Source organism: Acipenser ruthenus, chromosome 13 (genome assembly GCF_902713425.1).
Source record: "Acipenser ruthenus chromosome 13, fAciRut3.2 maternal haplotype, whole genome shotgun sequence".
NCBI lineage: Eukaryota > Metazoa > Chordata > Actinopteri > Acipenseriformes > Acipenseridae > Acipenser > Acipenser ruthenus.
The window spans coordinates 37,896,721-37,916,428 of NC_081201.1; the positions used below are offsets into that span (position 1 = coordinate 37,896,721).

Below are 19,708 nucleotides of genomic sequence, written 5' to 3' on the forward strand. Positions count from 1 at the left end.
GGTAAACACACATCCTTTATTGGCCACTAACAAAATATAGGACACATTTTACATATAAAAACCACGCAGGAGTACCTGCTGTAGAATAAGTTACCAATATAGGATTATTTACACGTTTTCAAATGTGTTTAAAAGTCTCTTTACCTGCTTTCTTTGTGCAACGCTGCAGCTGTGTTCACGCTTCCTGTTCCCAAGGCAACGGCTCTGTGACACCGACACTAGGCGTGTTGCTCACTACATTGCTTTACATGAGCCGACTCAGGTCCATTAAGGGTTACTGGGGAGCTAGAATGGACCCTCTTGGAGTAGTTTAGGATGGCTCAAAATAGGATGGCTGTCCTAAGACCGAAGTTGGCTTACAGCCATTCTAAAAATGGCTTCTGAAAATTGGGTAAAAAACAGACTCCTCATTGAACGGAGAATGGAGTTGAAGATCTTGGGTTTGAATAGAAATCTTTTTGATCAGTCATTTGGCTTGGCAAAAGGCTGCTGTCGCCATGTGGCTGCTGTGCCGTCAAAGGCACCTTTTGTGTCTTTGTTCTTCCAAACTATTGTGCTATCACAGCATAACAGATTCCGGAACCCCAATGAAAGTGAATGGCAGATACATTTCTCTTGTCATATTATCTTGTACATTAGGGACACTATGGAAGAATATACTGTACAAGATTACTAATTGTATTGTACAAGATTAATGTTGACTTGCTAAATGTACCAACTTTTAAGATTTCTCTTAATTCCCAAGAAGCTCCTGTCTCCCATACCCAGCATACATTACAGAAAGCCATTATAAAATATATTAGCATGCTGGAAGAGCTACCCTGTATAAACATCTTCAATTATATAACTACTGGTACTACTAATGACAATAATCATGATAACACCTACTCCTCATTACTGTAAGTATAATCAAACTTGATAACTAATTGTTTAAAGAAGCGATAATCATTTTTACACAGACTTTCAAAAACAAAACAAAAAAAAACAGGACCTATCAGTTATTTAAAACATTTTAAATACTTTATAGCCATCACATTGAGAGACCAATTGAACTGCTCTGCGCAAACTTAAAAGCAATCAACAAACAACTAACAGTACTTTAAAGTTAAGGAAATGAGCAGCTTGTTGATCTGATTTAAGGGGAATACACAAGTTTATACAAGTTTAGAAAGACCAATTACTGTACAGTCTATTGTAAGCAGAAACCCCAGCTTTTGACAAATACGACTTTAGTGTCACCGATTCCAGCTATCTGTAATCCATTTGTAATCCATGGGTCTGGCTGTCAATTTAAAGCTTTGCATTTCAGTTCTAATCAATCACATTTCTTGGCCCATTTTATAAATCACAATCAGAGACTGACTGTTTTCCATCATGTCCACTGTTTATGAATTGCTTTGCAAATAATGAACCCCAAATCAATAACATTAAATCCATTTAGTCTGTCTGGCAATGGAAAGCACAGTGCCTCATTTTTCAATTTTGGCTTTTAAGTTTTTTTGTTTCTTTGTTTTTTCTCCACTGTGCACAAAAAGATTAGTTTGAACACAGCTTTAACTCATGAGTTACAGTACTTAAGGAATGTTTTGCTTTTAAGTCTATTTTAATGGATTCAATATTAATTGTTTTTTGACTGGTTCAAATGAATCAGAGATTTAAGGTTAAAGCAGTATCTTTTTTAAACTGTAATCAATGTTGCACTAGCTTCTGTCCTCCGGCAGGTCTCATCTACAGTGGAACCTACTAACAGGAAGCTCACCAAGGACACCTGCAGGACTGCCTAGCTCGCCGAAATTCACAGAGCTAATGGCTGTAAAGAGGATATTGGCTTTGTCCTAAAATTGTACACCGACTGACTTTCAGTTCTCCCGAGCTTTTGTGGGGTTTGTTGAGGTGAGCCAACGTAATTGTACACGCTAAACTAGAGAGAAGTGTGTATATTTATATGAAATCCCCAAAGGATTTTGCACCAAAGTTCTATAAGTGCCATATTTATGAAAAGGGAAACAAACAAGTAATAATTAAGATCCCTTGAATTAAATGAATGAGTCTGTTTTTATTTGTGTATGTATTTGTTTTAATCAACGGTTGTTGAATTTGCAACTGTGGGTGTTTTATACAAATTTTCAGATCAATCCAAAAAGGCATTTAAACCAGCCATGCACAGAAACACCCAAACAAGAAAATGTATGCAGCAAGATATTGATGATATCATTCAAACAAAGGTTATACATATTAAAAGTGCAAGTCATAAGAGACTTTCAGAATCGAATTGCACAGTAAATTACAAATCAGAAAAAGCTGGCTGAAGAACAGTTAAGATTGCACTATACAGTGACTGTAAATCCATTCAACCCAAGTAAGACGGATGAGTAGAGTCCAGTATAAACTGGCCTTAAGACTAATGTAAAAGATTATGTTCTAATGAGACTATTCACCACTCCATTTGATTTCATAACCAGGCAGGTCAGCTGAGTGGAACTGAATAATTGGCATAACCTAATGAATTCATGCAAAGAAAAAAAAATGTATAGAGGCTAACCCATTATAAGTGGAAGAAGTATTGATTCACAGGGGAAACACCTGCAGACAATTTTTCTACTAAGAGAAGCTCGAGAAGTCCCTTTTGGGTTGTCATTTCACCAAGCAGAGATAAACTTTGTTTTGAAAATTAGATTAGCCTGTCAGGGGAAACCATCTGCCCCAGGCAGATGGCTACTTTTGACTCAATCAGGAAAGCTAAACACTGGATAATACAAACTTTCATACGTTTAATAGCAACTCGCCTGTCCGTCCTTTGTCTCCAGTAACTCGTACAGTACAGTTTATTGCATCGCAAAAACTACTGGAGGAGAACAAGCAAAGGTGGTATAGTAGTGCATAGTAGAACTTATAACTGATTATCTGTGGAACTTTAATGTAACTTTATTTAATGAAAAAATAAACAGGCCAGAAATTTATGTTCTAACACTACCTTTTGTGCTCAGAACACTTTGCACGTTGTGCTTCAGATTGTGTCAGCATGCCTCTTTACCAATTTACACATGTAAATGATCAAGTGAATATTTTGCTGCCGTGGGCAGCATACACTCCACTATGCTGAATTGGAGTAAGGACAATTTTCCTAACAAACACTGTCAGTTTCATATTTGCGATTTAATAATCCTCAATCCTAGAAAATGGTGTTCTTGCATCTACTAACCTCTAAAGATGTTAACATGCACAATATGTTTCTGGCAGCCATGCTGCAGTTGGATGTGTCAGAAGTGTGCTATTTAGTTGAATTGTGTGACATAAAAAAAGCTGCACCGTCTAAATTTTAGTCCAATTTTAGTGTCTCACTACAGTTCATCTGGCATTTACTGTAGCTTTTAGGATAGTATTACTAGTTTCCAAGCTACATATACTTTCTTCATACTGATTCTATCATTGACAGCTGGCTATGTGCAGTTTTCAGGATACTCTGGGCAGTGGACCGCTACCTAGATACTGCAAATGGAAAACTAGGAAAAGAATGCACTTGCGGCTGAGTGACAGCAGTCATTTCAGTGGGTTCTTGTTGCTTCCATAGATCTGTCAGACCCTTTGTTTTATTCAAATTTGCTGCAGAACAATAACATTTGATTTCACATTTTAAAAGAAAACTTCAGAGGACAGATCCTCTTGAACCTACTTTGGGAACTTGCAATGATAAACAGAGAAAACGTTCCCAACAGTTATTTCATTTCTGCAACAACGACGGCCAAAACTCATCCTTGTTTGACTCTAGTCTTTTGGTACCAAACATTTTTGTTAACCCACCTTCACAACCCAGAGCTCCAGGCCATTATTTAAATGGCAATAGGTGTGTCTTGTTTTGAAGGCTTCTGTGATTTGAGCACTATACCATAGCCCAAGATGGTTGCATGGGCAACCATTATCTTGCCCCTTGTAAAATCACTCAGATCAGTTTAGCCTTCACAGAATTGTAGCAGCATACAGCTATATAGGTTGAGTGAATCACATGACATGTCTCAGGAACACATACATTAGCATACATTGTGGCCTAGGGAATCTTCTAATTTTACTTCTCCAATTCTTCTTATTCCTTGGCCAGTCATTGAATATTGTATTCTGTGGACCACCTGAACTTCAATGAATTTAGATGGGGACTATATAGCACTAAGTAAAGGCTTACAATAAGTCAATTTTCACCTTGTAAATACCCCTGATTATCTGAGATGTGTGTACTTATTTGATTTATCCATGAATATGTGATACAATCCTGTTATCATGGGTATACGTTTTCTGTATTAATGTATTCAACTAAAAAAACAAAATGCTGGGTTGCAAAAATGTTCTTTTTGTTCAGTCTGTGGTCATGTGTGCTTCTCCACAATGCCCTACCCATGTACCTCAACCATTAGTGTTACCTCCAAAACACAGACCTGCTACTACTGCATTTGAACTGTAGAAACAAAGGCAATTGGACCCAGCTAATACCAGGATTTGTAAGTTTGCAAGCCTTCTAAATCTAAAGTTATCATTTAAAACAGACATACAGTACACACAGCAATGCCAAGTTCAACAGATTCATCGACAGAGGGCTGTGAATGCTAACAACTAATGCTAATTTGATGCTAACAATCTAATGCTAATTTGATTGAAAGCCACTTTAAATGAGGAGAGTTGGCCTACAAAGGATCTGAATTCCTTTTGTGCAATTTTGCTATTTCCCCCATGCTGTCTGAAAAACAAAAGAAACTAAATCATAAATCATTAGGGTTCTGGTAACGAAGTGATTGCAGTCTGATGCATTTACTGGCACACTGATACATAATGAAAATGGCTATTTGTGACTATCACTCATCTAGTGACATGCATACTTCTCAAATCCTGCTGATAAATCTCAGTGTAAGTGAAGTCAAGCAATAGCACTTCTACTCTCTGACATCATCACCCCCTAAAAATAACATCACAGTGTAACACCCTGTATATATTTGTGTACTTACCATCCATTTCCATTAGCACATATGAAACAGATACAGCTCATTTTATTTTAATTTTTAAGTATATTTTACAAAATCCAATTTACAATGCTGGAATGGAAGATAAATACACCCTGAAGAAGAAGCACTACTCTCTTCTCAAAAAGCAGCCCCTGATGTAATTGTTACTTCATTTCAACGAGGTGACGTCCAGTGACTGTCTTTAATACCACTTTATAAACACTGTCTGCTGGTCAGTCATGTTGATGTGTCCAAACATTCATCCTCACTGAAGTACTAGCCAAACGAAAGAGGAAGAGTTGGGTTGTCACAGCATCACTGCATTTACCCAAACATGTTATAATGTGGAACTGCTCCAAAAACACAATCCCTCCTGGAGCAAAAAGCATTCTTAAAAAAAAGGCAACATTATTTGTGATCTATACTGTACATCAGCCCAGGGTAGATAAAACCTTCTGCCTTTTATGTTCACTTCAACAATGGGAAAAAAGGCTTATTGCCTAGACCTCTAAGTTAAATGGAATTGGATTTCCTGTTCAAGTCCCATCACTTTAATTTGTGAAATTGCTGATGCACTTGTTTAGGTGAGCATATTTTAAAACTAAATTGTCTGGTAATTCACTTTATGAACAATACTACAGAGATATACTGTAACGCTGCAGCAGGGTAATTTTCAAAACACTGATACACTGTACTTGGGCGAGAAAAATGCAAACAAATGAGTCCCTGACAGAAAAGTGAAGTCTTGTACTCCAGGGAAGGTTGAATTTTGGGGAAACAAAACAAACATTCACAAGCTAATCTTATTTACAAACTAAGGAGACCGAAAGCACTTTGTGATTGTGGTCAACTATGAAAGGCGCTATATAAAATAAAGATTGATTGATTGATTGATTGATTGATTTATATTAGACACCTGGTACCTGGAATTGAATGTAGTGAACAGATGGTGCCACCAATATGCTATCAATACAAAATAAAAAAAGGTCCAACTAAAACAGATGCCTAAAGAAAAATGAAATCGACAACACAGAAAAAAACATCATAAGCTTTGTTTTAAAATACTACAATTTAATTTAATACAGTGTTTCGATCCTGGGACGGGGTGGCGGGGGCGGGTTGGGGGGGGGGGGTTGGCCACAACGGTCCAAATAGATAGGGCATTTGCTTCTGGCAGTCTGAAGAGGATTCTACCGGGCCTTGCTTAATAGAAATCAAATGGTCTTCTTTTTGTTATTTCATTGTTTTGAGCATCAATGAAGGGGCTAGGAGTTAGGGAAAGGAATTATACAGTGTGACAGAGAAGCAAGCAGTGACATCATGAGTGACATCATAGATGTGTTTGGCGTGCGGCCAGGGAACCAAGGTCCTGTTACGTGACAGCAATACTTAAAAAAGTTTGTTAGAAAAAATGTCCTTGATCTTGAACAGCTGATAGACAGATCAATGGAAGAGCTGAGTTAAATTGCTGTGTTCAGTCTGCAAAAAGAAAATAGATATTTTCAGCATGCTTCCATGTCATGTTTCTGGTAGTGCACTGCTGCCTGGTGTACGATGCTATTTCCAGGGACTGTACACCAGTGGTGCTGTGTAAGATATTTAATTCAGAAGATGTCCTTTGAAGTGTGCCATCTGTTTAAATGAAATCTGCTGCTCTGATTACAGCTGGAAAAGAGATTAGCCTCAGCTCAGGTATTAGCAAACAGCAGTAGTGTTTCAGACCCGAAAAGGAAAAGGAATGTCACAAAGAAACTGCAGGCAACTGCCACTCTGCATTTACCTGTCAATATAGAACCAAGTTCAAACTGAACAAAGCTGTTCCCTTCATATATATATATATATATATATATATATATATATATATATATATATATATATATATATATATATAGACACACACACACACACACACACACACACACACACACACACACACACATATTTAAAATGACAGTTAATGTGAGACATATTACAGTAATGCCTCTTTATGAACTAAACAAGCTTTTCTGCATGTTGCCTGGGGGCTACAGGACTGCTAGTGGAAACCTAATTAGTTACAAGATCATGCCTGCTCTGCAGAGTACTGTCAGACTGAATCAGAGAGGTGGGGGATAGCTAGTAGGATGATACCTAGAAATATCTTACACAGGCACAGTGGTCAATTGCTACAGACTCTGGACAAAGCCCAGCATGTTGGATAGCTAAACTATAGCCAATTTGTTTAGCAAAACAATTGCAAAAAGAAGAGCATTTAATGTTCCCAAGTGCAGCACTAGCTGTATATAGCCACAACTAAATCATTTCTCCCCAAAGATCTATAAACAGATAGCTTTAAACAAGACATGTTTTGTACTTTTTTGTTTTTTTGATTTTCAGAGGAAAGATATTCCCCCGAGAAGCACAGAATTCTAATATGTTTGCAAATCACAATGCATGGGTCAATTATATTCCAAGTCTTTAAAATGTTGTGATTAACCTGCATTTCTGCTGTAACAGAATAAAAAATCAAATGGATTACGGATCGTTATGAAATCCTTTAACAGGTTAATTGACTTTAAATGAAGAAGTACAGCATCCATAGTCGGATTACGGGTAATTCATTTTTCACACACAGTAATTGGCTTGGCTTTTACTGTAGAGTGTTTTTCTAACATTTAATGTCTTGACAGAGAACATTTATGGAACTATTTGTTAGCTAAAGGACAAGGTAAAGTAGTCCAATATTTGTGCCAATCAGGGTCTGCTGTGAAACCCGCCATATACTATATATTATTTTTATCCCCAGCAGGGGATAAGTTTGTTACTGTCATTGTTTAATGCTGTATGTAAACGCATGTCAGCACTGTGGACAGCGTAAAGCATGAACACAAATCAAAAAAGGCTATTTGGCTAAAGGACTGCACTATTATTCAAGACAAGCCTGTCACAGGAGGTCTCTTTCTTTGAAATGTCACAGCAAACAGGTCAAATTAGTGAATAAATAAATAGCCAGGCAGAAGTGAGTAAGAAACTGAAAAGTACTAAAAGAAGCACCTGAATATGCTTTGGAAATGCAAACAAAATGCTTTCCTAAAATAAAAAATAAAAAGCAGACGGTACTCAGGACAATCCTGCGGTTGTGTGAATGAACAACACACCAATACGGTACAATGAAGCACAAATACGGTACAATGAAGCACCAATACAGCACAACGAAGCACCAATACAGCACAACAAAGCACCAATACAGCACAATGAAGCACCAATACAGCACAACGAAGCACCAATACAGCACAATGAAGCACCAATACAGCACAACGAAGCACCAATAATGCACAACGAAGCACCAATACAGCACAACGAAGCACCAATACAGCACAACGAAGCACCAATACAGCACAACGAAGCACCAATACAGCACAACGAAGCACCAATACAGCACAACGAAGCACCAATACAGCACAGTGAAGCACCAATACAGCACAACGAAGCACCACTACAGCACAACGAAGCACCAATACAGCACAACGAAGCACCAATACAGCACAACGAAGCACCAATACAGCACAACGAAGCACCAATACAGCACAACGAAGCACCAATACAGCACAACGAAGCACCAATACAGCACAGTGAAGCACCAATACAGCACAACGAAGCACCAATACAGCACAACGAAGCACCAATACAGCACAGTGAAGGTGCTGACATATAGCAGCAGTACCGCCTTAAATAATGTTCACCTGGGTGTAGCATACTGTATACACACAAGAGCCAAAATGTGCTCTAATTGCTTAAATCACATCAAAGGCAGATGTTGATCTGAGGTTAAAGCCCAGATAAATGCATTCCTTTTTGACTTTGCTACTATTTAATTTTTATTCAGCTGATGAATATGAACAAGAATATTAAATCAAGTAGAACGGCACAAATTAATCTAATGGCACAATTTAGATAATTCTGTTCCAAATGCGAAACAGATTTCATTTGAAATCAATGAGGATTGAATTAATGAATGATTGGATCTTTACAATGCAACAGTTTTTTTTTTTATTTTAGAGAAAAGACAGAAAAGGATCTGAAGGACTGGGCTGGTTTTGAACAAATATTCCCGAGGAATCATATGAAACTGTATTGGCAACAGTTTCCTTCCTCGCAGGCTGTCACACACCCATGTACAAAAGCGAGCATAAAACAAAAAGCTGAAGCAAGACTATTTGTAGAGCTATCAGACTGGCATGATGAGAGCTGATTTCTAGATTGCCAACACCACAGGTAACTAGGGCCATAATATTACAAATTAAATTTAAAGAACAAGAAAAGCAATAATGAAAAGGTTAACATACAAAGAGGGATTCCAAGAACAGATCTATGCAAATTACAGGAAACGGACATCCTTAATTCTGCTAATTGAAAGTATAACTGGTGGTGGCAAGATGGCAACAACAGCAATTATCACTGCAGTGTCAAGATGGTTTTATCCCTGGCTCAATACCACAAGCTGTCTAGATATGACGTGAATAAATGGGTTCAGCAGTCAGTCGTCCTGTCAACCTTGACCTTGATCCAATCCTACAGTTATTTGTGAGCCGTGTTAGTCCAGAGAGTGGAATGCTTGCTGTGAGCTACTCTTCCTCTCATCACTTTGCCCTTTGGTTGATTGTCTGGGCACTGATTCAGTTCAATGCTTAGCAGCATGTGTTCCACCATGGACATCTTTAGTTCAATTATGAAGCCTGTAGCATACTTAGGCAGTACTTAGTTGGGCATGAACAGTGCACGTTTATTCTGGTCTGGGCTGATTTCTTTTTACTTCATGACAACTAAAGCAGAATTCACTGAGGCGGCTCTTTTTATTAGCCTGTCAGGCACTCATGAGTATCACGCTGTTGTGTGATAAATTCATTATACCTGAGCACAGCATCGTACCATGCATCTCAAACACTAATGAGGTCAGTTTTTGGTAGCCAAACACTTGTCAAAACTCAGTCCACCACCTGTGCTTTCTCCCTGTTTAACATATACATTGTACCAGAAGACAAAAGCGAATGCAATTCATATTCCAGAAACAGCACAAAACAAACTTATTTTCTTTATTTCAGTAACAGTTGTCTACGGTACGCAAGATGCTAATATATGATCTCTCAGACACGAAAAATAGCAAGAACTGCTGGCCCTTCCCATGACTAAATCATACTTGAAGGTTGAATGCTAGTCATCAAAAAAATGGAAATGTGTCTTTCATTGTCTTCAAGGTTGAAGACCTCTCGTCCAAGAGCCTTGTGCTGACAGGCAAGAGCTGGAGATGTATGAAAATACCAACTGTTTATATCATGCGGTGCACAACTAGATAGATCTGCAGTGCCGTCACTACTCAGCTCTGAAATTGATTTCTTCAATGAAAAGTGAAATCAAGGCAGAGTTTTGGTTTATGTTAGTAAGCTTACACACAACATGACAATGACAAAAAGGGATTCATAGGAAGTTACTTACACCAAAATGTTTGCTATTGTATCGGAGGGCTATATGCTGTAGCAGCTGTATCGGGCAGTGTTGTGTGTAACACTGCCGTTACAGATTCTGTCCCCTGTCTGTGAGATGGGATGAGGTTAAAAGCTCTAAAACCAGAAGCTCGCCTGAGGAGTGCGGGGTCGCTGGTTCACGCCCAACCTCCACCGTGTTACAAAACATATGAGGATACAATTGGGTATGTAGCATAGTGGGCTAATGCAGTATTCCTGTGTTTCTAGATTCAAACACATCTTACAACAAGTGAAATGTTGATGTTCTATGTGGAAAACTACCACATAACGCAGCACATAAGCACAATTTCACCAGTGGAGCTTTTGAGGATTAGTTGCATCGAATGAGCCCTGCAGTCTGCTTGGCTAAATCAAGTACCATGAACTAAAGCCCTATGAGAGAGGTACGTTACAATCAAAATCGTTCTTATCATCCATGCATACAATAAAGAATGAGTAAAAAGGTTCATCGAGATTGATGGATCAAGAAAAGTTAATTAACAAAACAAAAAAATGTGTAGTAAAACATAATTATTGAACATAGTAGTCAATTAAGAACACTTTAACAGACTGGTGCAACTTATTTTTTTCTACATTAATTTATACTAAATCCAAAGATGTGTATGGGGTCATACTGCAGTAGAGATCTACTGTACATAGTCCATTATAACGAGTGGTCCTATTTTGCAGGGTTGTGGCTGTAAGTCCATATCAACACAAGCAACAAAACTATGAATAATAATGTTTCTTCTGGCAACTGTAAACTGATTGCTGCAACACAGCATGTCTATACAGAAGTCCGAATGAACAAATAACCACTTTATAACCTAATTTAGAAATATAAAAGGCTGCCTGGTATTGATGAATACAGCAACTGGCTTCTCTGATGAGAAATGTGAAATATAAATCAGTCTTTCTCTTCAACTACCTGAACGGGTAAAATCAAAGACTAAGCTTTGAAAAGTGTATACTTTAGCTCTGTTAACCGGTTCGCTGTAAGCATGCACTTTTTTTCTTGTTGTGTAGTAATAACCTGTGGTGCCTTGATGCTTTTGTATGGCATCCTCCCCCTGTATTCAAAAAACCTTCCTTTGACATGACTTATTTCTTTTTTTAACTATCACCTGGCTTTGAAACCTCACGAATGCGGCTGCAGTGCCCACTTTTTACAGTGAGGCTGTTTGATGTTTCTTTCTGGGGAAAACGGTTTCTCTTTTTACAAAGCCTTATCTATTATTAATAAAGAATTACCTGCAGCTGCCAAAACTCAGCTTGAATAGAAAACACAACAGCGCCTTGCAATCATGAAGAAGATGATTACCCTGCTTATATACAGCATGGCTGGGTTGCTTGTTCCCATATATAATGTGTTTCCTTACCTTTATAGACTGTATTTCCAAAAGCACCATGCGCAGAAATATTAGAAAATCACAACACTGGTATTCAGTTTTCAGAAAATATACAAATACAGTTGCAAACTGCTGATATGGCACTGCAATAGATTTTTTGTGATATACTATTGATATGGGAAAATATGAAAAGGTTACCGGTGTGATACTGCTACACAATGCTTCATTCCATTGCATATGTACTTGTGCAGATCGAATGTGTTGCCACTGCAATGTGATTGGAGATCATTGTATGTATGCACTATGTTACTGGATATTATATTTAATAAGAAATAGTTCCGTTTATTGCTTTTCATACACATAAGGTTTTAAATAGTCTACTGTATATTAGTATTTATAAATATAGTATAAAGTAGACTACTTGCAGAAATAGGCTGTAATTAGTTTGTTTTATAATTTACAATGAAATTACTGATAATGCACTGCTCAGTGCTACTGAAGAAAAGGGATACTGCATGTTTAATAACATCTTTGGGGAATGTCAATTACATGTGTAATATTGATTGGTCTTCTCCAGCTGTCTGCTGAGTCTCCACTGTGATTCAGATATGCCCACAACCACAGAACTGATCCCCTCGATGCAGCCTCTCTTAAATTGCTTCAGCACTTTGAAAGCACAATGCGATCCTTGGGAATTCCTTGCAGGTTCCATTAACAATTGCTAACACAAGTTTACTCATACTGTATGCTTATGTTGTAAATTTAACTCAACTCAAATCAATTTACAAGTCAGTAAACGGCATCTGCATTTTAGAGACTACACAATTGTGCATGGATATCAAATATTGGAATCTAATTTCAATATAAGAATATACTACACATTCGTTACATGGTATTTCAAAGAAAAAACTTCCAGGACATACTGAATACTGTATAATTGTAAGGCAAAGTTTATAGCAGTAAACCAATGATTATGCTGATGAAGGTACAGTACTTCTCAAAACTGATTGGGTTGGAGTCAGACTCACAGTGGAGGAATCACATACATTATTTGTATTAAAATCCAGAACCTTAAAACAAGGAAAGACCAAAACACTTGTCATATATAACTAAAGAGTGCATCCAGTGTACTTGGAGACAGTCTTCTTTGCTAGTAAAGTCTTGAATTGTATCCAATCAGAAGAATGTAACAGTGAACCTTGTACAGTACACTAGTTTTGGATGTAAAAATGATTTGCTAGATTTAGTTTAGATTTTCTTTTCGTTTTACTGCATTTTCATACATTATGATTTCCAGGAGTTCTCCGAAGCCAGTATTCTATTATTCTAGTACACTGCTGTACACACAGTAGAATTTGATAAAATAGTGTGATTTTCCACCCAATATCATACAGAAAATCTCTGCTTGTGAAACAGGTGGCATGAATGTTTCTTATGGGTCCTCTTGTCTCTCCTCATCTGCCTCTGTTGACTAGCTGACCTTCCCGATTAACTTCAACACCTTCCATCATTTCCCAAGCCTTCACTGTGTTCTGTTGAAAATGTCACCCTTATCTGCAGTTTCAGACCTATTCCTAAGCGTTACAAATTGCTCGGTTTTCAATTTGTACCACATCACTTGAAAATTATACAATTCTGCATCAGATCAAATGTGATGTAAATACAGTGCCTTCCAACTCATTGCTCTGCTCCAGATTGAGAGTAGACGCTCCTTCTATACGAGCTGTGCTATCTGTATGTCAGGTTATGGATTTTGTTAATATTGCTACAACCCAATATCTTTCATATGTTTCTGATTTAGTGTCTATTTGCACAGCTTATGAATGCAGTAGATGAAATTGCAAACGGAGAATCTGAAGACAGAGCACCTATTAGATTCAAAAGCATGGTTCCTGGCAAACAACTATTTCATTAAAATGTTAATACAATACACAGTTATATACATTTTATCCAGCTAACTAGAATGGCAAGCCATCATCAGCTGACATGCTCTGCATCCATAATGCATGTCTTAAGCCAAACTAACAAACAAACAACCAGATGGAGTCATTAACACATTAGCTCTTATTATTTTTATGAATTGTCATCTTTCAATATCTTTCTCATTCCAATACAATTTTAAGGGGTCCACCGAGTGGCTCATCTGGTAAAAGCACAGCCGCGTGGTGTGCAGGGTGAGTCATACAGCGCAGGTTCACGTCCTGGCTGTGCAAAGTCGCTGGTCTGTGCTGGGGATTCGGAAGGGAGAGTCGCATTGGTTCTGAAGCTACAGTGAACCCTGCTGGCCAGAGCTCAAAAGCAGACACCTGCAGGACTGGCCTTTGTCCTCCAGAGGTCGGTAGCTCACTGACATCCGCTCTCGAGTTCCTGGGTGTAAAAGAGGAAGCTGGGCGGTTGTGGGATCAGAGGACACCCCTGAACCTTCAGGTCTCCTGAGCTGTGTAGGGAATTGCTGCGTTGAGGGGAAAAAATAATTCAACATTCCAATGCAATTTTTACAATGTCAGTGTTTTATATAACAATATTGTGCCAATCTGTTTAAAGAACACTAGCTTTGCATGTCATTGCTATGGTAATAACCTTTTTATTTTAACTTTTTTTACCTACTGTATGTAACAGGTAGCAGTCCTGCATACCAGTGTGACATTAGTTAAGTCAAACATTTATATTGTCAGGTCAATTTTACAATCAGTAATTTACTTTAATGTACTATACACAAACCTCAGAAAATTGCAATAAACAAATATCGGAATGTTTCTGTTCCAGAGGAAGCTACATTGTAGCCACTTTGCATTATAATGAATATTGCATAACAGACAATTAATAACAGATATTTATAAATGAGTATTGTGGTCAAAAAAATATAATAAATTCCAAGAAGGTAAGCTGAAAAAGATCAGGTTATTTGTAGAGTACAGCAAGTTCCTTATTCAAGGTATTCAAACTAAGAAGGCAAAAAAAAAATGTATGGAATTTGGCAGTAACAGTGCAAATGTTCTGATTTCTGACTACACCAGTCAGATTTAAAACTAGTACCATTTACATGACACAAAACATACATTTCATTTAACCAGCAGTATCAGTGGTCATGGGTGTTGTGTAACTGAGACAAACAAGTGCCCTGGAGCCGTGCCATTGCCTAACTTACTCAGGCAGTCCCTTGCGAGACATATCTACAGTTGTCCCGCGTTATACCGCCCCCCTTTATAACGCCACCCTCACATACCGCCAGCTATTCTCTCTGAACAAATGTCACCAATATAAAAACAGTGTTATTTGTACCCGTTATATCACCACCCCGCTGTCCGCCACCCGCCAACTTCCCAAGCCAAGCAAACGTAAATATAAGCATTGTAGTTTCCCTCATTGTAGCGCCAGAGAAATAATCATGGCCAATTAAAACAACAAAGTTATGCAGTTAACCTTTGACTTGCTTTCCTAATTCGTTGTTAACTGAACGTTCATACCAATGTCATCTACACTCCCGCTCCCAAAGCAAAACAGAAAGTACAACATGGCGAGTCGATCCTACATTTAACACCAGAGCAAAAGAAACAAATCTGCATGTATGCATCTGAAAATAAGAAAGCAAGACATCGCAAATGTTTTCTCTTCTAAGTGAGGCATACACTGTTAATCGAAGGACAATTGGAGACATTCTAATGGATAAAAACAAATGGCTTACCTTGATGGAACGGGTCGATTTGTTTAACCTGAAAAAGGCTTGACGCAGTCTAAAACAAGTGACTTTTATAAACCACAGTAATTCTTAAAAAAAAAAAAAAAAGTATGGTAGAGGTTTGCACAAATGAAGGCTGACTTAAACTAAAGCATCAGTTTTGTAAATAGCAGGATAGTTTTTTTTTCTGACCTTTCATTTTAAAAAAGTGTTTGCCTGTACTTAAAAAAGAATGCTGTTGAGCTTAAATTGCTTTGTGAAATAAATAGATGGCATCGTTCAGTGGGGGATAGTATTCAGCAGACTTAGTCGTGCCACAAACAGTGAAGTTAAAATGACCAGTACAGTAAAAAAATATATAATATAATAATAATAAAAAAAATTGTTGTTTGGGTGATTTGACACTAAATGAGTGTTTATTTATTTATTTATTTATGTATTTATTTTATTTTAAGTATAAACTGTTCCTCAAAAGTAACCATGTATGCTTCATACAGATGGGAAAAGATGATAAAACCTCACTAGTATACCTACTGTTAAGAACTAGTACTGTAGTTGTAAAAAAGATTAATGCTTAATTAAAATGGCTTGGCGATACTGTAATTGTATAACTAAAAAAATAAAAAGCCTAAATTTTTTTTTTTTTGACCCTCACTATAAAGCCACCTTCACTTATTGCCCGTTTTTGCCTATTGCCCTTACCTGGCGGTGTGAAGAGGGTTGACTCTGTGTGTGTGTGTGTGTATATATATATATATATATATATATATATATATATATATATATATATATATATATATATATATATATAGAAGAGACAAAAATCTAAAAGAATACACGGTCCACAGTGAAATTCTCTCTTCTGCAGAACCTTTAAAAAGCACAGTCCCATGCAACAGACCACGATGTACGACATGCAAATATATTAACTCCCAAACTGAGATCAGAGGCCCTAATTCATCACTCCACATCCACCAGCCCTGTACATGGACTTCTAAAGGAGTAGTGTACTGCATCATTTGCACGAAATGCAACCAATTATACATTGGAGAAACTAAAAGACGTTTAGCAGATCGTTTTGTGGAACATTTACGAAGCATTCCAATCAACACCTTGACATTTCCAGTAGCCCGACACTTCAACAGCAATAATCACACTGCTGAAGACATCACCATCTGTGGAATCAGTCAGTGTTTTGGTACAAATTCTACTCGGAAGCAAAGAGAACGTGAACTTATCTTTAAACTTGGAACTTTGGAGCATCTTGTTATTTTTCTTTCTACACAGCTGAAGAAGGGATTTTGTCTGAAACATCCTGAAATAAATTATTTTTTAATCATTTCAATTTTTTGGTGTACATTATTTTTATTTTATTTTTTAAATGTATTTATATATTAGCAGTACATGGGGCTCTGCAATGTCTCATGCGTTTACTGTACATTGTCTTCAGTAGGAATGGTTAGAAAGTGCAGCAAGCTTTACCAAAGCACTACCATCATCTACCTATTATCTGAACAGCTGACTAGTCCCCAGATTGAACAGTTCAGACATGGAATTGTGTGTCTTCTTTGTGTATTGTTTTTACTGCAGTACAATGAAACCTCTTTGTACCTTTGCAATCTGCTTCAAGACAAGGAAACGGTTCTTGTCTAGAGGCTGGCTTGCTTTTTTTTTTCTTACAACCACAGTCACTAATTTAATCACTAACTTGGAATGCAATTCAGTTTCATAGCAGTTGTTTGCGGAGGTTGTTTCTAAGAATTACATTCTTAGAAAAACAAGTTAAAGTCCATTTGGGATCATGACTCATTTTCCCAAACTAAGATATTTACAAAAAAGACTTTCAGGATAACCAATTATAGGAGTAATGTTTTAGTGATTTTAATTAGGAGACAATATTGTATGCTTCCGCAAGAATTATATTATTTGATTTTTTAGACATGTTTATGCATTCGACCCATCAGCCCGTGAAAACGTCTGCAATGCATTTCCATGACAATCTCCGAGCAGCAGAGAGAGGCTTTTCATTCTCGTTCAGGTATCGGTGTTTGGGGATTCATGGAGTCTACAGGTTAAATGTTTCTGCAGAGATGTGTGTTGTGGCTCGTGTATCACCATCATCCATTTAATAGTGCTCATCTTATCAAAGATATTGGTTCCACACCAGCACATCTGCTCTGACTGCCTGGCTTCTTGACGTGTATTGACGACTTGTATTTTAAATGTAACCAAGTGGGAAAATAGTTAATATTCATAACTCAGAAGAATAGAATACACAGTAAAACAAATTGTATCATCAATATACTGAAAAAAAACGAAAAAATGTGACAACTTTCTGTGTAATAGCATTAACTGTACTACTACTACTGTAGTAGTCGTCGTCATAGTAGTAGTAACTTTTAGCAGAAATTAAACCCGTTTAAAAAGCAGTAGAATGGATTATGAACAACAGGTCTTTCAGAATTAAGACTAAGTTATGGTACTGTATAACATGGTATTCTAAATTCAGGACGATCAGCGGGCAGGTTAAATAACTACTGGGCTGGGCAGGAAACCTGGCACACGTCTAAATGAACTTATTCTGGATCAACTACCACGTTGCTTTCTTTTAAGGTAGCAAACACTATTTGATCTGCACTTCTCCTGTAATTATGGATATACTGTAAATGACTTACACTGCTGTTGTGTCCTGACCAGTGCACCATGGCTTGGTTATGAGCAGAATCCCCTGTCAGTGCGAAGGTGGTGCTGGTAAGTTTCAACTCTTTCTCCCTGGAGTCAGTCGCTTTCCCTTCATCGCCGCCCCATTTCAGTTCAGCGCGGCTCAGTCTCTGCTCAGCATGCGAGGCGCTGCGCACTTTCCTGTCTCCCAAAGCCTTTGATTCTCCGTCCTGCTGTAAAGTGGTTGATTTCAGCGCTTGTTTCCCCTGTGTCAGACTATAGCCATTCCTTTTGAACCGGTGCCCGTGGTTATCATTCGCTTTATTGCTGATGACAGGCAAAGAACGTTTACTGCCGGCGAGTTTCTTCTGCTCAAACTGTCTAAGGTTGGAAACTTTCTCGCCAACAGCTGCAGTCGCTTTATTGTGATCCTTGTTCTTTGGCAGTCCATGGAGGGTCGGTTTGGTAAAGTGTTGCTGCCCTGTGCTCTTTCTATGAAATGCCCTTATATTTCTGCCTCTCCCCAAAACACAGCTGAACGTTTCTGCAACGCAGTCAAGAAGCTGCGTTTTGTAGCCCACAAGATGAGACCCGGCTGTCCCGTCAGGGTACTTTCTAATCTCACTTTTAAATCCAGTCCCAGTTTCGGCAGTGTCCGTCTTCATTAGCCAAAGCAATTCCTCTGAACGCGGTTTGGCCGCCGGGGGCTGACATGATCTGCAAGTTATCTCTGCCTTAGCAATAACAAGGAAAGAAGTGGAGATCAGAAGCCAGCTCCAGAGAGCGGTGTTCCAGAGTGGACAGAAACCAGCCCCGCTCTCCATCGCTAGCAGCAAAGAATGGGTAGGGGAGATGGTTATGTTTATCTTGCGGTGCTCACTAGATGTGGGTGCGCAACTCCTCGGAACTTGTGGGATTACGCTTAGCTGCTGTGTTGTTGAAAGTGATTTTCGGTGAAACCGTTGACGTTGGAGGATTTGATCAAATGAAGCCCCGCGTGGGGGAGGAGCACGGTTGAAGCCAGAGGAGAGATAGGGGTGGGGGGGATTCTTGCTCCCTTGTTTTTTTACACTGCATTAATCCTTACACTGTAATGGGCTCTATTCCGTTAACGTGAGTTGCTTTGCAGATATCTTTCGGTTATTGCTGATTTCCATATGTTGTGCACATATTGCCAAACGCATTTAATTTAAAAGCTTATTTAAAAAAATATATATATTCAGAATCAACTTCTAAATGTTGTAACAAAACCTGCTTAATTGTTGTTGCTTGTAGTGTTGTACTTGTATTGATGACTGTGTGAATGATGAAAAACTAACGCTGATAACGTGAATTGATATATATATATCAAGACACTTGTGATGAGTAGTCGCTTTTGAAAAGACTGAATAAATCATTTAAATTTAAATCTGATAATGATGAGTTATCAGTTTACAAAACAGTACTGCCAAGAAGGTGCTCTTTTAAGCAAAGTTCCTGTTCCTTTAGCCAGAGTATTTATAATGGGGAAAAATCTGTTTCACCCCAAGG

At 38.0% G+C, this 19,708-nt stretch overlaps 1 protein-coding gene across 2 annotated transcripts in view; it reads right to left on the minus strand.

The window, feature by feature from the left end:
• Window positions 1-19,237, minus strand: part of LOC117418562 (VPS10 domain-containing receptor SorCS1-like) — a 113,102-nt gene extending 93,865 nt beyond the window's left edge. Inside the window, exon 1 of one of the 2 annotated variants that reach the window (XR_009306797.1) lies at window positions 18,193-19,237. Coding sequence is in view for 1 of the 2 variants with exons in the window: in XM_058985280.1 (XP_058841263.1) it covers window positions 18,193-19,002 (810 nt within the window). In the remaining variant the exon portion in view is untranslated. The remainder of the gene's footprint in view (window positions 1-18,192) is intronic. The other variant, XM_058985280.1, reaches the window with a different exon arrangement.
• Between the last annotated feature and the right edge of the window lie 471 nt (window positions 19,238-19,708).